The sequence below is a fragment of the Onychomys torridus genome, chromosome 6 (genome assembly GCF_903995425.1).
Source record: "Onychomys torridus chromosome 6, mOncTor1.1, whole genome shotgun sequence".
Taxonomy (NCBI): domain Eukaryota; kingdom Metazoa; phylum Chordata; class Mammalia; order Rodentia; family Cricetidae; genus Onychomys; species Onychomys torridus.
In genome coordinates, this window is record NC_050448.1 from 66,018,990 (window position 1) to 66,041,731 (window position 22,742).

Below are 22,742 nucleotides of genomic sequence, written 5' to 3' on the forward strand. Positions count from 1 at the left end.
TCTTCTAGAGGACCCGGGTTCAATTCCCAGCACCCACATGGCAGCTGACAACTGTCTGTAAGTCCAGCTCCAGAGGATCCAACACCCTCATACAGACATGAATGCAGGCAAATCATCAATGTACATGAAATAAATTTTTTAAAGTTTTATGTGTAGTAGCCTATGCCGTTAATCCCAACCTTAGGGAGGATTGCTGTGAGTTTGAGGCCAGCATGGTCCATATAAAGAGTAAGTTTTATTTTGTTTTGTTTTGGGTTTTTTTTTGTTTTTTTTTTGTTTTTTTTTTTTTTTTTTTTTTTTTTTTTTTTTTTTGCCCAGCATGGTAGTGTACTTTTTTAGTCTCAGCATTTAGGAGGCAGAAGTCAGTGGATTTCTGTGAGTTTGTGGCCAGCCTGGTACAGGACCCAGGCTAGCCAAGACTGCATAATAAAACCCCGTCTCAACAAGAATGAAAAAGGTGTAACGTTTTGTGGACCTGTACTGTCTGTGTCTGCAGACTCTGTCTGACTGACTTGGAACTGCTCTAATGTTACCTACTGGTACATCACTGCACACTAAGTAACATTTTCTCTTTCTCCAGTGAAACCACCTGAAGATGCCAAATGAGAAAGAATCCCTCACTAAGAATACTGTGTGTGTGTCACACATGAACTATTTCAGAAAAAAAAAAAAAAAAATGATAGGAAATTGTTACTAAATTATTCCTTATCTGGAATTTAGTTGAATCTACACCAGGAATATTAATTATGGACAATTAAGAGAGACTGGAAAACATATTTTGAGTGTGATGATCTTTTTGTTGTAAAAATATTTATTTTAAATAAATAAAAGCAAAAGAAAAAATGATTTACTGCTGGACAGTGGTGGGATGGGCCTTTAATCCCAGCACTCAGGAGGCAAAGGCAGGAGGATCTCTGAGTAAAGTCCAGCCTGGGCTATAGAGTGAGTCCAGGACAGCTATGGCTACACAGAGAAACCCTGTCTCAGAAAATCAAAGAACAGATTTGTCATATCACTGCACACAGGTGGTACATATTCATGCAGGTGAAACACATATGCACTCAAAATAAATATTTAAGGTAAAAAATATTTGTCCTCCTATGATGGGGGCAGCACAAGAATTATAGACTCAGGACCCTGCCTCCTACTCACATAGTGGTTTGAGATCCGCAGGTACACGAGCAGGCTCCATTATTTCAATAGCCACAGCCCACATTCTTTTGATTTTTTTGAGTCAGGGTTTCTCTGTGTAGCTTTGCTCCTTTCCTGGAACTCACTTTGGAGACCAGGTTGGCCTCGAACTCACAGAGATCCGCCTGCCTCTGCCTCCCGAGTGCTGGGATTAAAAGCGTGCACCACCACCGCCCGGCTCAGCTCACATTCTTTATGAGCAATTATCTCATTACTCAGCTATCATTAACATTTCTAATATATCCACTATATTCTTCATAATCCTGCTTGATTTTTAAAGTATTATTTCATTTCTAGGGGTGGGGAAGTAAGTTTTTGACTATCAAGCCTCAAAGAATTTTTTTCCCTCCTAACTTGTACTGTGGAAGATTCTAGATTTATAAAAGTTAAAAGATGTTTAGGGTCTGGAGCAATTCCTTAGTAGTTAAGAAGTACTGTTTGCTCTTGCAAAGAACACATGTAGAAACTCCTAGCCTGCATAGTGACTCACAACTGCCAATAATGCCAGTTCCAGGGTATCCAGTGTTCTCTTCTGGCCTCTGGAGGCACCATGTACCTAATGTAGTCTGTGTATGTGCAGCCAAAACACCTGTACACACAAAACAATCTTTTAAGAAGATAATGTGTTGCTGGGAAATGTCTCAGTGGTTAAGAGCACTGGCTGCTCTTTGACAAACTCAGGTTCAGTTTGCAGTGTCCACATGGCACTGCGCCACTACCTGTGACTCTAATCTCAGGGAATCCGTGCTCTATTGTGTTCTCTAATATCACTACACACATGTGGAGTACAGACAGTCAGGCAAATGCTCAGACACACAAAATAAAAATCATTAAAATCTCCAAATGGATATAGGCTGGAGCTGTTCATCAGGGGAAAAAATTTCTAGCATGTACAAGGCTCTGAGTTCTAGCCCCAGATATCCTTTTATAAAGAAAAAAGAAACAGTGTAAGCCAGCCAAATACTAACCATCCTCAGCCTTTGGAGTGCTGGGATTGCAGACATGGATCATCACATCTGACCAAGAAAAATAAATTTTAATAAAATAATACAAGTCAAGTGTAGGTCATTGTAATTTCAGCTATTCTTTCAACCTGGAGTTCTAGACCAGTAGAAACAAGGCAGGCTGGCTGGCTAATGTTGACCTTGTCTTTTAGCTCGTGTGTACCAAACCTTGTATTCTTTTGCAGATTCTTCCCAACAAGCCCTCGCAGCTCCACTTTTGAACCTTCCCCCAAAGAAAAAGTAGGTACACATTGGTGGTAGCCTTGGAGAGCTCAGGGAAGAAGTTAGTGCACCAGATTGACAGCCACACTGCTCTGTGTTCCAGGAACGCTGACTATTATGAGAAGATCTCTGACCCCCTGGATCTCAGCACCATAGAGAAGCAGATCCTCATTGGGTATTACAAAACAGTGGAAGCTTTTGATGCCGACATGCTCAAGGTCTTTCGAAATGCTGAGGTATTTGCTAACTTCAAACACATATTTAAGAAATTTGGTCTGAAGAGAACTATTTGAGAACTTTAAGTTTCTTGTTGGGAAAGACAGTAACTTTCTTTTAATTATTACATTTGTTTATTTGTTTTGTATGAGCATATACATGTCACAGTAAGCATGTGGAGGCATCAGTTCCCTCATGCTAGCATGTAGGCCCCAAGGATCGTTTTCAGGCTTAGCAGCAAGTAGCTTTATTTGCGGAGCCACCTTATCAACCTGACAGTAATTTTTTTTTTAATTTTTTTATCAGTGTTTTACCTGCATGTACGTATATACACCACATGTGTACAATGTCTACTGAGGCCAGAAGAGGGCATCCAATCCCCTGGAACTGGAATTAGAGATGGTTGTGAGCCGTGATGTGTGTGCTGGGAACTGAACCTCCTTCCATACAAGAGCAACCTGTACTCTTAATTACTGAGCCTTTTCTCCAGAGCCAAAACAAGTCATTTTCATTAAGTTCTCATAGAGTATGCATTACATTGTGCTAAATAATGTAATATTTTATTTGTTAAAAAATATTTTGACCAGGCTAGAGAAACAGCTCAGTGAAGAGCACTGGCTGCTCTTCCAAAAGAACCCGGGTTCAATTCCCAGCACCAACATGGCAGCTCACAACTGTCTGTAACTCCAGTTCTAGGGATCTAGCATCTTCACATAGATATACATGCAAGAAAAACACTAATATACATAAAAATAAATAAATCTTTTTTAAAAAATTCTGATCCAGTATAGTGATGTATAATAACTTCACTCCCAGTACTTGGGGAACAGATGCAGGTAGATCTGTGAGTTCAAAGGCAAGCCTGGTCTACAGAGCATTCACTACAGTAAGTCAGTCCCTCTCTCTGGTTGGGGTGGCAGGGTGGGTTCTCAGTCAGCAAGATGGCTCTCAGGTAAAAGTGCTCACTGTGCAAGTCTAGCAAGCTGACTTTGTCCCCAGAACCCACAGTGTAGTGTGGGAAGAAGAGAACTCACTCTGCCAAGTCACTATCTGCCCTGTATGTATGCCATGGCACAGATGTGCCCACATGGAATAACTTTAATTAACATTAACTCAATCCATAAACATACACTGTATAAGCATTGAGCCCCAAAACGTAAATGAAAATGCCAGGTGTGGCCAGATGTAGTGTTACACACCTTTCATCGGCATGAGCAAGGCAGAGGTAAGTGGAGCTCTGTGGTTTGATGCCAGCCTGCTTTACAGAATGAGTTTTAAGAAGCCAGCCCAGGCTACTTAATGAGACCCTCTCTAAAAAGAAAAGCCAGGTGTGTACCCTGATGACATACTTGAGCTGAGGAGGCAGACAGGAGGACCCTGGGGCTCACTGGCCAGCCAGTCCCTTCTTACTGGTTCACTCCAAGTCAAAAGAATGTGAACAGGGTTTCTCAGGATGACACCCAAGTTCCTCCTGTGGCCCATGCAGGCAGGCAGGTAGGCAGACATGCATACAAGTGTGGGCGCACATACATACACACACACACACACACACACACACACACACACACACACACACACACAGAGAGAGAGAGAGAGAATTCTGGAATGGAAGATTGGAGTCATTCTCAAAACAATATAATCTTCGTAAAATCCTAATTTTGCCCTTAACGTTTGTTTGTTTGCTTGCTTGTTTGTTTGTTTTGGTTTTTCGAGACAGGGTTTCTCTGTGTAGCTTTGGCACTTTTCCTGGAACTCACTCTGTAGCCCAGGCTGGCCTCGAACCCACAGAGATCCTCCTGCCTCTGCCTCCTGCATGCCATGCATCACTTGCCACCACCGTCTGGCCGCCCTTAACTTCTATATTACATAAATATTTTTACCAATGTATTGTGTATCAGTATTTCTTAGTTCATGAAAATAAGTACATATGAGGCCAAGCATGGTGGCTCATTCCTGTAACCTAGCACTTGAAAGACTGAGGCAAGACCAGGCTATACCAAGATCCTGACTCCGAAAGCAAGCCTAGAGCATAAAAGAAACACCGTGTAGTAGCTGAAACGGCAGTTCTCCAGTGACACTGACACACCCTGAGAACAGACCAAGACAGAGAAGAGAGGGAAATTAGGTGGGAGGAGAATAATTAGAGCAGTCTGGAATGAGAACATAGTTCCTATTAAAACCCAGCTTCCACAGACATCTACTATGTGCTCCCAGCCATTTGCACAACAAAGGTAGATAGAAATTTTCTGCAATACATTATGCTTCCAACAGTAATTAAAATTTAATGATCACTATGTGTTTGATCTTATGGATAAATAGTAAGGCCCTTGACAGGAATTCAGTATCAAAGCAATAGAAAAAACTGAAAACATACCATCTGAATTCTAATTTTAATTCATATGGTTGAATTTGTTAGCCAAAGTGAGAGAATAAAGAAAATCATACTCCCTCTATAGGTCTATTTTTAAAGCACACTGAGAAAAACAAAAACGATTTCTTTCTTTTGCTTTCTTCAGAAGTACTATGGGCGTAAGTCCCCAATTGGGAGGGATGTTTGCCGCTTACGAAAGGCCTATTACAGTGCCCGGCATGAGTCCTCAGCTCAGATTGATGAGATTGTGGGAGAAACGGCAAGTGAGGCCGACAGCAGTGAGACCTCAGTCTCTGAAAAGGAGAATGGGCATGAAAAGGACGATGACATCATCCGCTGTATCTGTGGCCTCTACAAGGACGAAGGCCTCATGATCCAGTGTGACAAGTGCATGGTGAGTGTTCAAGGGTGCAGCAGCCTGGTCCCCATGTACATGGGGACCAGATGCAGAAAAGCAACCTCTTCTTCCTGCAGTTGACCTTGGCAGGCTTTTTTTTTATGAACTCTGACTTCAGGCAGCTTCTGTTTAGCCTCTACTGTTCATCATAGAGTCTCTCTCCTTTTTGAGCTTCCATTTACGTCTTCCTTTCTGCCTATTTTAACTGTACATTTCTCACAAAATCTGCACCTAGGAGCATAGCGTTTAGTATACATGAACAGTAGCACACAGTGTAGAACATGAATACAGGTAGATTCCAGAGTATATGATAAGTTTGTCTACAGATGGATCCTGTTAGAAGTGTAGGACTCCATTTGTAGTGTTGTGCATTCCTGTGCACTTGTTAGTTCATTTTCTCCTGGGTAAAGTCCGCTAAGCGTCAGGGGCACTTCTTAGGAATAGAAAGCCTTTCATAGTAGCTGCAGCATTGATAGTGTTACATAGCAAGTGAGAGTTTGTAGTGTATCATCTTCATTTTCTCTCATCTCCCACTTTATTTGTCCAGATCTTTATATTAGAATTGATGTATATACGTTTATTCAGACATTGTCTTTTCCTCTTAATCTTTTTTTGTTTGGTTGGTTTGGTTTTTGTTTTTGTTTTTGTTTTTCAAGACAGGGTTTCTCTGTGTAGCTTTGCGCCTTTCCTGGAACTCATTTGGTAGCCCAGGCTGGCCTCGAACTCACAGAGATCGCCTGGCTCTGTCTCCCGAGTGCTGGGATCACAGGCGTGCGCCGCCCCGCCCAGCTCGTCTTTTATTTCTAATCCTCACTCCTCCTCTTGACTTTGCCCCGTCCTGCCGCTGTATTCCCCACTACCATTACTTCTCGGGGCTTCTCTCCCTAAGTGTGACCCCCTTGTCAAGTATGCCTGTGTTCGTAGGTGTGGCAGCACTGTGACTGCATGGGTGTGAACACAGACGTGGAGCACTACCTTTGTGAGCAGTGTGACCCTCGGCCTGTGGACAGGGTAAGCTGATCCCTAGTTAGAAGTAGTGTATGATCCTCCTTTGCAGATTGGCTCAGCCTCTGTGCCTCAGCTTTGCTCTGAGGGTGGTAATTCTTGCCCTTCCTTTTCTCAGGAGTGTAACCAAAAGGAAATATAACAGTTTGTATCTGTGAAAGAAATACTATATAAAGCTGAGAGGTAGCTGTACATGTCTTTACTCCCAGCAGTGGGGAGGCAGAGGCAGGTGAGTCTCTGATTTTGAGGCTAGTTTGGTCTATATAGAGAGTGAATTCCAGGGTAGCCAGGGCGACACAAAAAGAAAAGAAGAAGAAGAGGAGAAGTGGTACTATATAAAACTAAAATTCTTTTTGTTTTGACTTGTTCTTGAGTTAGAAGCTTACTGTATAGCCCAGACTAGCTCCAAATTCACAATTGTCTTGCCTTAGTCTCTCAGTAGTAGAAACAGAGTTCTAAGTACCGTTTGGGTCAAGTAGTGTTTTGTTGAAAACAACCCTTGACTCAGTTATTTACTGAAATACGAGTCAGTCACTTGACCAAGTTGGGTGGGTTCTTATCTTGTACTGCTGTATTTCTGTGTATGATCTTGGGCTGCCAGGTCGGCTCTGTGGATAAAAGCTCTGGCTGTTGAGCTTTGTAGCCTAACTTCCATCCCAGGGATCCACATGGTAGAAAGAGAGAACTGATTTCTGCAAAATGTCCTCTCACCTCCACACATGTGCTATGGCAAGCAAGTACGCATGTACACATACATACATTCGCACACAGTCAGTAAATGTGCACTATGATCTTGATGAAGTCGCCTCCTTTAGAAAGAAGGATTTAGGCAGCTTTTCCTTCTTTCTCCTTTTTGTTTGCTTTGTTTTTGGTTTTTTTGGGTTTTTTTTTTTTTTGGGTTTTTTTGGGTTTTTTTGGTTTTTTTTGAAACAGGGTTTCTCTATATAACAGCCCTGGATCAGGCTGACCTCATACTCACACAGAGATCCACCTGCCTCCGTCTCTCTAGAGCTGGGATTAAAGGCGTGCGCTAACACCCCCTGGTTAGGCGCCATTTCTTAACCATAGTGCTGTTGTGAGGGATGCAATTTAGGATGCTCTTACTTCCCTGGCCTTGGACACTAAATAGCTGTAAGTAGTCTCCAAATACAACTGTCATGAAAGTCCCCATTTCACACATTTTCAGAGGTCGCACAGAACAGTCTCAAAGCTAATGCTTTATAGAGCATTATCTCAGGTCCTGGGCCTGTCAGTCCCTGTCATCTGCTTTCATTTCTGTGGCCTTAAAAACTAGTGGTTTTCATATTTGTAGTGTATGGAAATGGCTTTAGTAAGTCTTGAATGTAAATTTTAAGTCTTAATTCTTTTCCTCTCCTGAATTGAGATCATTAGACCAAATGTATTAATTCTCACCTTTCTCCATTGACTTTCTGCTCTTCAGGAGGTACCCATGATCCCTCGGCCCCACTATGCCCAGCCTGGCTGTGTCTACTTCATCTGTTTACTCCGAGATGACTTGCTGCTTCGTCAGGGTAAGTACAGAGGCCCGAATCCCACTGCCCTTTCTGAGTAGTGGGAAGGATATATATAGTCTGTGCATGGTAGTCATCATGCTGCATGGCCTTGAATAGATGTCCTTAAACCCATCATTACCCCTCTGCCAGTGGATAGAGACCAATTTGTGGAAACAGCTTTACAAAGCTAATTGTATTTCTGTTTGAAGTTTTTTTCCCTTTACTATTATCCTCTCTTATCTCTTCCCCCTCCCACCAAACCCTTCTAAAATGCCGTGCGCATGTGCACGCTCCACTGCATTTCATTAGGATTAGCTGCATGAGCCTGGGTGGAAGGAGATATCATTTCCTTCAGCAAGGGGTGCTTACCATAGACTATATCCCTGAAGACTGTGACTCTACCCCACTTCCTTAGCAACTGTGGACTGTCTCTTAACTCTTGAGGGATGCTGAGGCCTTAAGAGTCCCTCCTCTTGGTTTGCTGGCTTTTGTTTGGTTGCTTGATTGTGGGTTGTTGTCTGTGTCTTATTTCATTGTTACTGGTTTTTCAGACTATAGCTCAGGCCAGGCCTCAAACTCCTAAGCTGTCCTGTCTCTGTCTCCCAAGTTCTGGGATAATAGGCATTAGCTACTGTGCCTGACTTATTGTAGTTTTATTTGTCTGTTTGCTTGTTTCTTCGCTGTGCTGGTAATTGACCCAAAGCTTCAAGCATACTAGTTGAGCAACCTAGTTATATAGACTGAGCTATATCCAAGATCCTTGTATTAATTTTAAACCTAGTAGACCAGGTATGGTGGCACAATGTCTGTAACCCCATCTGGAGAAAGAGAGGGGTGGATCTCTGAATTTGAGGCCAGCCTGGTCTACTTAGTGAGTTCCAGGCTAGATAGGGCTACATAGTAAGACCTGTCTCAAAACCAAAACAAATAAAAAAATAATAATAATAGTAAACTTAGTAAAGAGAAAGTAAAAAAATAAAAGAGCATTTTCTAAATAAATAATAATCATAAGACTGCTGATTTTACTTTGTCTTGATTTCTTTTGTTGAACCTAGGTCCTTGCTCATTTAATTACTGGGCTATCTGCCTGCCCCTCCATATTGTTGTAGACCATGGATCAGATAAAAGGATGCCTTATAGAATACATCCAGGGGTCAATATTAATGTTCTCCTTTGTTCTGTACGTTCCTAGGTGATTGTGTGTACCTGATGAGGGACAGTCGACGCACACCCGATGGCCATCCAGTCCGTCAGTCCTACAGATTGCTATCACACATTAACCGAGATAAACTTGACATCTTTAGAATTGAAAAGCTTTGGAAGAATGAAAAGTATGTGTCTGGTCCTGTCTGCTTCCGGCTGCATCCTCCCAGCAGAGTGGAGTATGCACTGGAGTCTTGCTCGTAGACTTAACCTCTCCTTTCTCATTTTCCTTTTTTGTTGTGTTGTTGTTTTTTAAGAGAGGAACGGTTTGCCTTTGGTCACCATTATTTCCGCCCCCATGAAACCCACCACTCTCCATCCCGCCGGTTCTATCACAATGAGCTATTTCGGGTGCCACTCTATGAGATCATTCCCTTGGAGGCTGTAGTTGGGACCTGCTGTGTATTGGACCTTTATACATATTGTAAAGGTAAATGATGAAGGCTTGTCGAGAGGTGGTCTTTGGGACTGGAGAGAGAGCTCAGCAGTTAAGAGCACTTGCTGCTCTTGCAGAGGACCCAAGTTCAGATCCCAGCACCCACACGGCAGCTCAGAACCATCTGTAACTCCAGGTCTAGGGGATCCAGCACTTTCTTCTGGCTTCAGTGCGCACCAGGCATACACATGGTACACGTACAAATGTGCAGGCCAAACGTTCACACACATTTACTTATTCATTCATTCACTTTGCAACAGGATCTTACTCTGCTGCCCTGGCCTAGAATTCACTATGTATACTAGGCTTGCCTTCAATTCCAGAGTCAGATCCAGCTGCCACCATACCCAGCTAATAAAGGTATTCTGATGTGTAAACACCAGGATTAAGGGAGAAAGATACTCAGAAAGACCTGGATGTGAGCTTCCCTGAGAGAGTCCCTTTTCTTTTATTTAGTGCTCAGTACTTAAATATTCATAATACCACCACCTTTTTTTTTTTCCAGGTGAGTTTAGGGGATTGAACTCAGGTCATCAGGCTTGTTGGCAAACACTTGGGCCCAACTTTTTCTTTTCAGACAGGGTTTCTCTGTATATCCCTGGCTGGCTTGGTACTCACTCTGTAGAGCAGGTTAGCCTTAAACTCAGAGATCTACACACCTCTGCTTCCCGAATGCTGGGATTAAAGGCGTGCCCACCACCACTGCTGCTGCCGCCACCACCACCAAACTCCAGCATTTTAGAATATTGAGCCAATTTCGAAATCCAGCTGCATCACATTTTACTACTTACATACTCGACCAAGCATGAGTTTCCTTCATTTGAAAGCAGATTTTTCTGAGTTTTCCAGAGATCAAATGATACACAAAAGCTCTAGTTTATGGCTAGCTTGATGTGTGTTTGTTGCCATGATTGGCAAGAATTTAGTTACCTGTATCTTTATTTCATTATTGTAGCAAAAACTTCACAATAGTAAGTGTTCTTCTTCCATACTGACAAACGCTTACAGCTCTGTGACCTGACTTCTCCAATTAAAAAAGGATTAGCTTTCTGATGTGCTTCCTCACATTTATGACTCTTCCTTTCCCGTAACTTCCCCATGAACCATTCTGTTCCTCAGAGTATGTGCCCAAAAATCCCTGTGACATTCAGTCTACATTTCTGGGGGGTTTACATTCTGTTACTCCATTCCACTGCTGCGTTCCATCTCCTTTTGCATACTAGTGCTTAAAAATTCTGCTTTCTTCCACAACCACCCAATGCTTGGTTTTCCAGCCTTTCCTTAATGTCTGCTCCTAATGGGTGTGTCTTCTCTCTCAGAGATAGCTGTCCACTGGGCTGCTTCGGGGACAAAGGGAAATCAGATTTACTGATCTTTGTTTCAGATCTTTTTGTTGTTTTGTTGTTCTTTTGTTGTTTTGGGACAGGATTTATTTCTCTGTGTAGACCAGATCTCTCTGGCCTTGAACTCGGAGATCCTTCTGCCTCACTGAAATTAAAGGTGTGCACCACCACTGTTGGGCCTAGATCTATTTTATTTTTAATAATGTGGGTATGTGTATGTATCTTTGTGTGAGTACTGGTGCCTTCAGAGGCCAGAGGGAGGGTGTAAATTCCCCTGGAGCTGCAGTTACAGACAATTATGAGCCCTCTTACCTGGGTACTGGGAACCAAACTCTGGTCCTCTGTAAAAGCAGCATGTACTCTTAGCAGCTGAGCCAACTCTCTGGCCTGAGAAGTCAGATTCTGTAACAGTGTTTGAATTTACAGGGAGACCCAAAGGAATAAAGGAACAAGATGTTTACATCTGTGACTATCGGCTTGACAAGTCAGCACATCTATTTTACAAGATCCATCGGAACCGCTATCCCGTCTGCACCAAACCCTATGCCTTTGATCATTTCCCCAAGAAGCTCACTCCCAAAAGAGATTTCTCAGTAAGTCACCTTGGTTGTTTTGTTTTGCAGCAGGAGCTCACCACTTAGGGCAGCTGACCTTGAATTTTTACTTCTCTTGCCTCTCCCTCCTGAGTGCTGGAATTACACGTGCGTGACACTAGCCTCACTAGTCTTTCCTTGTGAGTGCATACATGTACAAGTGTAGGTGAGAAGGCCAAAGGAGGCTGGCTTCCCTGTTCTATTACTCTCCACCCTAATTCCTTGAGACAGGGTCTCTCACTGTACCTGGAGCTAATAGCCAGCAAACTCCAGTAATCCTACTGTCTTTGCCCCACACCCAACACTGGATCACACCCTGCTTTTTTATGTGAGTACTAGGGATTTGAACTCAGGTCCTCCTGCTTGTATGGTGAATACTCCTACCTGCTGAATATTCTCCCCATCCCTCTGCACCTTCCTTTCTTCATATTCATAATTTGTAAAAGCTAGGTGTGGTGGTACACATAGTATGCAGAGGCCCATGGATTTCTGTGAGTTCAAGGCCAACCTGGTCTACATAGCAAGTTCTAGACCAGCTGGGATTACATAGTGAGACCCTGTCTTAATAAATAAATCTATAAAAAGGATAGTATCCCTGAAAAATATCTCTTTATTTTTATATTACATGGTCTTACTGTAATCCAGGTTTGCCTCAAAGCCACTATGTAGCCTAGGCTTATGTTGAGCTCCAAGCAGTCCTAGGCCTTAAAACATCCTTTGGTGCTTTTTTTTTTTTTTTTTTTAATGTCTGAATCAAAAATGTAAGCCAGGTGGTGGTGGTGCATGCCTTTAATCCCAGCACTCGGGAGGCAGAGCCAGGTGGATCCCTATGAGTTCAAGGCCAGCCTGGTCTACAGAGCAAGATCCAGGACAGGCACCAAAACAACACAGAGAAACAAAAGCAAAAACAAAAGTAAGGCATGACTGGGTGTGAAGACATAGGCCGTTAATCCCAGCCCTTCAGATGCAGAGGCAGGTTAAACGCTGTAATTTTGAGGCCACTCTGGCCTTATGTAGCAAGTTCCAGGGCAGCTAGGCCTACATAGTGAGACCGTGTCTAAAAACAGGGGTGGAGCATAAGACAGCTGACTAAATGGCTCAGTGGATAAGGGCACTTGCCTCAGGTATGGAAGACCTAAGTTTGACCCCACAACCCAGGCAGTTGCAGAGAACCCTTCATACGTGAGCTCTGGTGTGTAGACACGCAAACATAACACACTAAGTAAATAAATACTTTTCCATGTAAGACAAGATCATTAAATGTGATCTGAAAGTAGCTTGATGACGGGATGCTTGCTCATGTTTGCATTTTCATCCCCATCTCCTGCCTGGGTATTTTTTCTAGTATTGAAAATGCAGACCAATGATTTTCATTCATTACTACAGTTATAGCAGGAGCATGTGGCAAAGAAAGTGATTCGCCTCATGGCAATGAAAAAAAAGGCAAGTGAGGAAGACATCAGCATCCTCAGAAGTCATCGGGTTGTCTGCTTGCCCGTGTGTCCCCATGAGATCCCGCATTAATGTGTTCTCCTCTTTTTCCTGCAGCCTCATTATGTCCCAGACAACTACAAGAGGAACGGAGGGCGGTGAGTCCTAGGAGAACGGGAGGGCTCCTGAGGGTCAGCTAAGAGCTAATCAGAACAAGAGAGCAAGGAGCTCCTCATGGGTCTCCACTGCTGGGATTGGCTCCTCTCTGTAGGGTAGGCCCTGAGTAATGCCAGCACTTAAATGGGAGCAGTGCAGTCCCATTACGAATCCTTAGCAAGAACAGGGGAGTGTAAAGAGAAGAGAGAGAACAAGGTTAGACATGGAACTGCAGATGGACTCAGAACCTCTCTCTCTTTCTAGACTGAGCCTTCTCCGTCATATGATGGCGCATCCACTTTTGATACCTCTATTAAAGAGACTCAGTCACTATTGCACAGTTTACACTTAACACTTTATATTTTTCCTTGTTTTATAAATGAGAAGGCTGTTCCTCATGGAGGCTTTTCTCTTGTCTGTCAGGTAAGAGCATAAGTAGCCACCACTGGAGCTGTAGAAAGGACTCACTCAGTGGTTAAGAGCTTGTGTTGCTCTTGTGGAGGATACGAGTTCTGTTCCTTCCATTCATGTCAGGTTGTTCATAGCCACCCGCTCCAGGGGATCCAGCACCCTCTCCTGGCCTCCATGGACACCTGCACTCACATACACATTGGCACACACGTGTACACACATAATTTAAATATAGTAAATGCCCACTGCTTCCTCCATAGCAGTAGCCTGTAAAAAGTGAAGAATACTAGATAACATAGAAAAGTAAAATAACCCTTAAATTCTATTGCGTTTGGACTGAGTTTCCTTTGTGTTCATGAAGCATTCCGTGACACCTCAGGTTTCCAGGCCTGCTGTGTTTTATGGGATGGAATTCTGTCTCATTTTTGCTTCAGATTTCTGAGAACAAGAAAGGTTTAATTTTACAAATGGAAATTAAGTTAACTTCTAAGTAGTAGAACACTAACCTAGCATACACAAGTACTGCCATAAAAAGGAAAAATTAAATTTCAGAGAAAAGTGATATTTGTACTAATGCTCACATTCAGATTTCTTAACTCAAGCTAAAGCTCTAAGAAGCAGACTCGAGGATCTCAAGCCACCTTAGGCTTCTAGCTTTCATTCCCCACCCTGTCTGGTGCCTTGTCAGCCATGCCCTGAATTCACATGTCCTTTTGACAGATCATCCTGGAAGGCTGACCGCTCAAAGCCACCCCTGAAAGACCTAGGGCAAGAAGATGATGCTTTGCCCTTGATTGAAGAGGTGCTGGCTAGCCAGGAGCAGGCAGCCAGTGAGATGCCCAGCCCTGAGGAGCCAGAACAGGAAAGAGTTCCTGCCAGCCTCGGTGACAGCGGGAAGAAACCAGAGGAAGGTAGTGGAGAGCCCCCGTTAGTGAGCACCCCCGAGGAGCGGAGACACGGCCAGCGGCAGCGCCTCAACCAGATCCTGCTCGGCCTCCTCGAGAAAGTCCCTGGGAAAAACGGTGAGATGCGGGCTCATGACTAGGCTTGAAGATAAGTGAGGAGTAAATGGAAAAGCAGTAAAAACACACTGCACACACGTGTGGTTGTGCGTGCGTGTGCGTGTGTGGTTGTGCGTGTGTTGTATTGGAGAATAAACCTAGTACTTCACATGTGCCAGGCAACACATACCACTGAGTTTTGTTCTGTCAGGGTCCAGAAAGACTTCTGGTTACTACACCAACATGTTCTAAGAAAATGGTTTTGTTTCTTCAGTGTGAGGCTGAGCTGGGGTAGTGTTTTCCAACCCTAGCAACCACTTTTCTTTCGGGGGGGGGGGGGGGGAGGGGTGTAACAGCCTCAAAACAGAAATTTAGGGCTAGAGAAAGACCTAATTGCTTTAGGCCAGGAAAAAAACAACAACAAAAAATGAGTTCTTGAGTTTTCATTAGAGTGCAAATCCAGACTGAGGTGGAGGAGAGTAAACAAGTCTTTGCTGAACGACCTTGGTTCTGTTTTCAGCCATCGACGTGACCTACCTGCTGGAGGAAGGACCAGGCAGGAGGCTGCGAAGACGCACTTTGTTTATACCAGAAAACAGCTTTCGGAAGTGACTCTCAGCAGAGCGAGAACATGGAGCATCTGGGATCCAGTGAAGCCAGCAAGTCCGCTCTCTTGCTCTCTGAGTGTGGACGGGGCGGGAAAGGTCCATCCAGGCCAGGGAGTGGGTCACGTCTTTGACACTAGGTACTTACTAGACCCAGAGCTAGTGGGGAGGCAGGAAGGAGGCTGGTGCGAGGCCGTTGAGGTCACTTCTCCTCTTCATGGCTTTACCCTGAGGGTTACTGTAGAGAGGAGGACCACGTCAGGAATAGCCCCAAGCGCTGGGACTTAGAGCGCTTGGCAGTCCTCCCGGCCCTGCAAGCGCTCACGTGCTGCTTCCTGTGACCAGGTACAAATCAAACTCCAAAGGGAAGGGCCTGGGTCCCGGCCTGTCCCCTCTATGCTCTTTCAGCTCTAAGAGCTATGTCAGACCTAAAACACGTCCTAGCTGGGGCCTCTCCTAACTTCCTTGACAGGAAACTCTCTTCCTCCTTCCCAGCCAGGTCCGAGTCCTAGAACATGAACTGACTGCTCGAAGCACTTAGAACTGCTGCCGCTCCCCTACCTCTGCTCCCCAGAAGTGAGTCAGTAGAATCGTGGGGTAGGAGAGCCGCCATGGGGTCAGAAGGGCAGTATTTGTAATTATTTTTTTTTACCCTTCATAACCTGCCGAACATAGTTTTTCCTACTGAGAAAGCCACGCCCCCGCCAGCACACATGCTGCTTCTCTTCCTGTGTGTCTGCTGTGCTGTACAAAAAGAAGATTCACTTAAAAAAACAAACAAAAAACAAATTTTCTAAAACTACATAAAAACGCGAACCTTCTCCTCTAATGAAACTCACTACAGAGCTGCGGAGCAGTGTCCGCTGTCAGAGTGTTGCAGTGTAGACCGCCAGGTGATGAAAACACTACTCTTATTTTCATAATTGTATAGTTTCCGGTGTCTGTCTCCCACTCGGCCGTCTCCCGTCCACCTTTCTGAATGACTTCATCATCAGGAGGTATAGCCAGGGTCTCCTTCCCTTCCAGTCTCTTGACCAGACATTAACAGACCATACTGTCTCTTTACGAGTAAAATTCAAAAAGCTTTGCTATGTCTCCTCAGACATACATATGCATATACATTTTAGATGTTCTTATAAGAGAAAAGATGGTTTTTAAATGTGCCAAGTTGTATTGTGTGTGTGTGTGTGTGTGTATATATATATGTGTGTGTGTGTGTGTGTGTATACACATATATATACATGTATATGTATACATATATATGTGTGTATATGTGTGTGTGTATATATGTGTGTGTATATATACACATATATATACATGTATATGTATACATGTATATATGTGTATATATATATATGCCGTGAGATTGGTAAGCAATACATTAGTAAACACATCCTCATTACTCTTTTCCAATGCTGGACCAATGATGTCCTAACTGTACATTTCCTTCCCCTTATGATGACGACGCTCTGACTCATTTAGGTAGAAACATTTGACCACCTTTCATTCCATTGATTTTCTTTGTCTTTTTCTCCTTTCCGTGTTATTCTTAGGGAAAAAGAGAGGAAGGGGTGCCATAGATCCCCTTGAGCAGAGGAAAAGCAAAATATTTTATTAAAGAAAAAAGAGAAATTAAGAAAATAGTTTGGAGTATTTTCTTACTGTAGAGAAGCATTGTACATTACCACGAGACCTGAGTATAAGATGCTCACGTGTGGAGCTGGGGTCGCATGTCCAAGCTCATTGGAGTGGTTTCTTTTGTTTCTCATTGCAGGGAGTGGGTGGGAGGGAGGTTGGACTAAGGGCACTTTGGGGGTCTCCTTTTAGTCAGAAGCAAGAAAATGACAAGAAAGAGCTTAAAATCAATGTTTTCCTTTAATAGTGTTAAACACTAAAATTTTAAAAAAGAAAGAAAAAACTTTGTAACGTGTAAGAACAGAAGCAAAAGGCACTACGCTGTCCTTTTATCTTTCTTTTGTTGAAAGATTCCAAACTGAAGTGTTTTTTAGACAATCAAATGTTAGGTAAGTGCAAAAACTTGTTTTTTCTTACTGGTGTAGAAATTAATGCCTTTTTTATTTTTCAGTTATTTTATAATAACAAAATAAAAACAGCCCCCAGCTGCCAGGTGGGTTTTGGTGTTTGGAAAGCGGGCGGGCGGGGCAGAGCACTACACATCACTGCAAATAGATACAGTTAGTCTGCATGTCTGTAGGCGTGTGATTGCGGAGACTATAAATGCTGCTAATATATTTCCTTTTTACAGAAAAGCATATCTAAATAGATGATTGTTTTGATGTTAATCTTTGTAAATTATGTATTACCAATTTTAACATTGGATGTAATTGCATAAAGGCTTGCATCTCAATCCTGGAAAGTCTAGCATTAAATGGAACAACTTTTCCTAACTGTGGAGTGGTTACCTTGCTCTTTTGTGTGCCTCTTTCCTACTCTGGTGTCTCCCAGCATGATCTCCATCCCTGCTTCTGATAAGATCTTCCAAAACTGTCATCAGTATTCTGGGCCCCACATGAGACTTTTCTTCAATTGTAGGGTCTGTCTAGTTGGTCTCAGCCTGACCAGTAAGCAGCACAGCAGTTCTCCTACCAGACATCTAGCTGTTTGTTAGACATCACCATCCTTTACTTCACATTAGCAGCCTCTAAAGGGGCCTTTAACGTAGGGTCACTTTATTCTTTTGAGACAGTGTCTCACTATGTAGCCCTGGCTGGCCTGGAACTCTGGAAATGTAGGCCAAGTTGGCCTAGAACTCAAGAAAGTGTTGAGGTTGAAGGTCTGTGCCAGCATGCCCAGCCCCCACTTTATTTAGGTATGCTGAAAGCCCACCCTAGGGCCTGTGCATACCAGGCAAACACTGAGCTTCCTCTTAGCTAGGTGGTAGGGCGGCAGCAGCAGTGATGCACACCTTTAATCTTAGCACTGGGGAGGCAGAAGCAGGTGGATCTTTGTGAGTTCGAGGCTAGCCAGGGCTACACAGAGAAACCCCATCTCAAAAACATAAACCAAAAAAGACAAGGTCTGGCTTCAAACTCAGTCTAGCCTCCCAATGCAAGGACTGCATCCATGTGCTGTTACATCTGACAGCAGTCCGCACTCATTGTGTGCTCTGTGTGTAGACAGTGTAGACCTGCCATAAGTAGCTTCCGTGTATTAATCTTCGTGGCAGTGCTGTGTAGAGGGTTTGTAGATGAGAGGCTGAAGCAGCAGTGGAGGCCAGCCAACCCTTGTCCTAGCCATGACGTTGTCATCTCCATTCCAAAGAAGCTTGTTCAATAACCTGCCATAGATATCTCAGCGCTAGTGCTGGAGGCGGGATCCCAACCTCGGGCTCCAATAGTAAATTTGTGGAAAGAGCCAGCGTGAGGCCGGGCAGGAACAGGAGCAGCAGGCAGAAGAAGAGAATCCACATGGGCACTGTTGTGAGTGGAAACCCTCCTGACCTCTCCAGCCCACCCCAGCCTCTCGAGGCTAAAGAGGTGGGACGATGGTGTGGTGTGGTGTGGTGTGGTTTGAAGAACTGTACAAAAGGACCAGAAGAAAGCAGAAGACAGGGAAAGGAAGAAAGGAGCAATTCCAGGGCAGTCAACTACTGTCCTAAATTTCTGATATTGGTGAAGCTGCCACTGTTACACAAGTCTCTTTATGATTGCAAAATATGCTTTAAATTTTCTATTTATCTTTTTTCTAATTTTTTATTTTATGTGTACGAGTGTTTGGCCTGCATGTTGTATCTGGTCAGGGCACCACATGTGTGCCTGGTTCTCATGGAAACCAGAAGAAAGCCCTAGGTCCCCTGTGTACTGTGTGGGTCCTGAGGACTGAGCTGGGTCTGGGTCCTCTACAAGAGCAGGCAATGCTCTTACCTACTGAGACGTCTTTCCAGCCCCATCTTGTAGCACAAATCCTAATTGGTCTTAATAAAAACCCAGAGCCAGATATCAGGGTAAATGCTAAAACATCAGAGAAGCAGAGCAGCCAGCCACTACTAGTTCTCACCTACAAAGTCCTCAGCTGAAAGAGCCCTGAGCTCCTGTCTCCTCCCACCTTACATTCCTCACTCCGCCCAGCCATATCACTTCCTGTCTCCACCTCCCGAGTACTGGGATCAAAGGTGTGTGCCACCACTGCCTGGCTGTTTCCCTGTTAGACTAGGTCAATCTTGTGTAGTCCAGGGTGGCCTTGAGCATCTACGTCTGCCTCCTCTTTTGGGATTAAAAGTGTGTGCCACCACCACTGGCCTCTATAGTTAACTAGTGCCTGGCTTTGCCTTCTGATCTTCAGGCAAGCTTTATTTGTAGTATAAAACTAAATTTTACATTGCTGGCCTGTTTCAAGTTCTGCAAGGAGATCCTACTGTTCTGCTTACACCTGTACAAGGCTGAGCCGTTAGGCTGTGACTATGAATGTTGTAGTAAGCCAAATGTCATTAATTCTCTAGTAATGTTATCTGAAGTCATGGCCAAGAGAACGGGGTCAGGAAGAACAGGCAAACAGGTTGTATCATGGAAAACAAAAGGTGTTACCAGATTCAGGACTGTGCTCAAAGACCATATATGTCTTTGAGACTTGTGGTCCTGGTCTCACAGTGACAGAAGTCTCCCATAGTCCCTGTCATACAACTTTAAACATACAAACTTGTTAGTGTGGGCAGATGTTTGTGAATATGTTTATCCGTGCCAGGCATGGTGGTCCAGCTATAATTCTAGCACTCGAGAGTGAACACACACACAGAGACACACTTGTGTCATTTACAATTAAAGGAGCCTCAAAAACTCAAACTGTGGCTCTTTTAAGGACAGAATAAGCAGCTGAGGAGATAACTCAGTGTAGAGAGCCTAGCTTGGATCCCTAGCACCCACATAATGAGAAGCACACTCACCTATGATTCCCAACACAGGATTCTCAGAGCAAACTGTCGAGGTAGCCTCAGCAAGAGACCCTGCCTCCATAAATAAAGTGGAAGGCAGCCAAGGAAGACATCTGATGTCAATCTCTCGCCTCCACAAGCATTCCAGTGCACATGCACTCACACATGTGCAAACGTATACGCTAAATATATATGTAAAAAAATAAAAGATGCTGGCTGTTGTGGTGCACACGGATATAACTGGTCCTCAGGAAGCTAAGACAGGATGGCAAGGGGCAGGGGGTAATGCCTCTTCAAAAATGAAATTTAGGCCTAGGAATGTAGCTCAGTGAAGACCAAACCTTGTCTAGCACACATGAGATCCTAGGTTCAATTCATACCTCAAAGGAGTGGGGGAAGCGCCTTATTCCCAAATGCCATCAAAATCCAGTCTGAGAAGTCACCCTATGTAAGACTTGTTGTAGGGACAGACTGCAAACAGCCTCAACCCCACCAGGGACAGGCAATCCTTCAGTGGCCGCAGGATGCGGATCTGAGATGCTGAAGAGGGGCAAGGTGCTAGAATTGACCTCTCTCCTGTTTTCTGGTGTTCAGACACCAGGCTCTCTCTTCGGCCCTCCCCTAAGGTGAGTGTCAGTAAGAGCAGTCAGAAGCAGAGCAGCAGACCTCGGGGCTGTGTGTGGAAGTTAAAGACAACAGGCCTTCCTTCCCCTGCTGTGGAATGTTGAAAACAAAGTGGAGGGGCAAAGGCGGAGGATAGAGGATTCCAACTAAAGGGGGCCTGAAGAGAAGCTAAGCAGTATCAGGAGGCCAAGCCACAACCCTGCCTTCATTCCTCAGGAGAGGAGAGGGAACCTGGCCAGGGGGTGGGAAGCAGGATAGATAGAGCAGGACAGCTACTGAGCTGACCCTGGGGTCAAGGGAGAGCCAGAAGCAGGGTGGAAAACTGACTAGCCTGATTGCTGGGTTGGCTCTTGAGTTTCTCACCTCTAGGAGGTCTCAACAGCTTAGGGCAGCAGGCCAAGGTTTTTAATCCCCTCAAGGCATCTCTCTTATCACTAACCCACAGTTCCCCCAGTCAATGTGCGATATTGCACCTTTACTGAATGGATGGTTCTCCTTGGTACTTTCCCGTTCATAGTTATGGTCATTGCTTCCTGGGTGCTTTGCCTCTTTTCTTTAATGTCTCTTCTATCTAGACCACCTTTATAGTGAATCCTAGGACATCTTAGCTCTTCTTTCTTTTTTTAATTTAAATAACATTTTTTTTTTCATTTATTTTACATACCAACCAGTATCTCCTTCCTCCTCTCTGTAACTAACTGATGGAAGCTTTATTTCAAAAGATTGACAGAAAACTCAACCAACCTAACCAACTAACGGGTGGCAAGATACTTTGCTTTTACTTAAAACTGTACACTGCAGACTGGTGGTATTAAACAGAAGACAATGCCAATTCTTCCCACATCAAACCTTTTTACCTCAAAATCTAAAGCACGGTTTCAAAGGCTTGCTTCCTTCTTTCCTCATCTTTCCTGGGGCTCTGTCAGTCCAGAGAAAGAGCAGTGTAAAAACCAAGCATATGGGGGCTGCTGAGCTGGCTCAGTGGGTAAAACACTTCCCATCAAGACAGATGAGTCTCATCCCAAGGACCCACAATAGTAAGACAAGAACTGACTCCCGGGAGTTACTGTCTGACACACACACATGTGCCATGGTGCACATGTCCCTTCACACACACACACAAATACAGGGGAAAAAAATCCAAGGTGTTGGCGGGCTTGCTGCTTCTGCAGAGGACCCATGTATGGTACCCAGAACCCACATTGGAAGCTCACAGCTGCCTGTAACTCCATCATATTTAATAGAACAGTGGTTCTCAACCCGTGGTCTTTGTGGGAGCCCATTTTCAGGTTCTTTGTGGCTTCACCCAGCAGGTCCACATAGAGGATGATTAGGGCCACGGGCCTGAGTGCAGGTGTCTGAAATGGTCTGCACTTGGCTGTGCTGGGGGAGGAGGTCTTTTGTTCCATCCCTTGGCATCTCTATAAATACCCTGGGGCAGAGACAGTCTGGGGCCCTCTGGTATAGGCTCCAGGCCCTCTAAAGGCTATCCTTTATTTTCTATCCGTTTATCTCCGCACTATAAATCCTTCTATCTAATATTTCCCGCTGCTCACACTCAAGAAAACTCTGGGGAGCTGTGGGGTTGGTGGGTAAACGCCCCGCAGGTCTTGACCCCTTTGGAGGGCAGAATGACCCTTTCACAGGTTAAATATCAGATATTTACATTACGATTCATAACAGTAGCAAAATCATAGTTAAATAGCAAAGAAAATTTTATGGTTGAGGGTCACCCCAACATGAGGAAGGTTGAGAACCATGGTCGTAATGACATGGTGAAAATAAAGCCCTCCAACAAGTAGTCCTCTGACCTCCATGTGAGCATGGTAGGAGTGCCCCTCCACCACACAAGTTCAATGTATTCTAAAGGACAAAGCCTGGCATCCGAGCCAGGCGCACGCCTTTAATCCCAGCACTCGGGAGGCAAAGACAGGCAGATCTCTCTTACCTGGTAAGATCTTACCAGGGCTACCTGGTAAGATCCTGCCTCCCCACCCCCCCAAAAATAAAAAATAATAATAAAAACTACCTATGCTGGAGAAGAAGTATCCACTTGCCTTGGGCTCCAATAAAAGGACTTCCCTCCCTCCTCCACAGCTGTACCTATACCCTGAAACCCACGGAACATGTA

General features: G+C 44.2%; 1 protein-coding gene across 3 annotated transcripts in view; it reads left to right on the forward strand.

Annotated features, from left to right (window-relative positions):
* The window catches only part of Ash1l (ASH1 like histone lysine methyltransferase), a 138,029-nt gene extending 121,711 nt beyond the window's left edge, over window positions 1-16,318 (forward strand). For 2 of the 3 annotated variants that reach the window (XM_036190752.1, XM_036190750.1), the window contains exons 18-28: window positions 2,381-2,435; window positions 2,521-2,653; window positions 5,150-5,398; window positions 6,326-6,412; window positions 7,848-7,938; window positions 9,113-9,251; window positions 9,381-9,553; window positions 11,329-11,495; window positions 13,044-13,084; window positions 14,214-14,515; window positions 15,015-16,318. In XM_036190752.1, coding sequence (XP_036046645.1) covers window positions 2,381-2,435; window positions 2,521-2,653; window positions 5,150-5,398; window positions 6,326-6,412; window positions 7,848-7,938; window positions 9,113-9,251; window positions 9,381-9,553; window positions 11,329-11,495; window positions 13,044-13,084; window positions 14,214-14,515; window positions 15,015-15,106 — 1,529 coding nt within the window. In that variant the 3' untranslated portion in view covers window positions 15,107-16,318. Of the gene's footprint in view, window positions 1-2,380; window positions 2,436-2,520; window positions 2,654-5,149; window positions 5,399-6,325; window positions 6,413-7,847; window positions 7,939-9,112; window positions 9,252-9,380; window positions 9,554-11,328; window positions 11,496-13,043; window positions 13,085-14,213; window positions 14,516-15,014 lie in introns of those variants that run through there. The other variant, XM_036190753.1, reaches the window with a different exon arrangement.
* The last annotated feature ends 6,424 nt before the right edge of the window (window positions 16,319-22,742 follow it).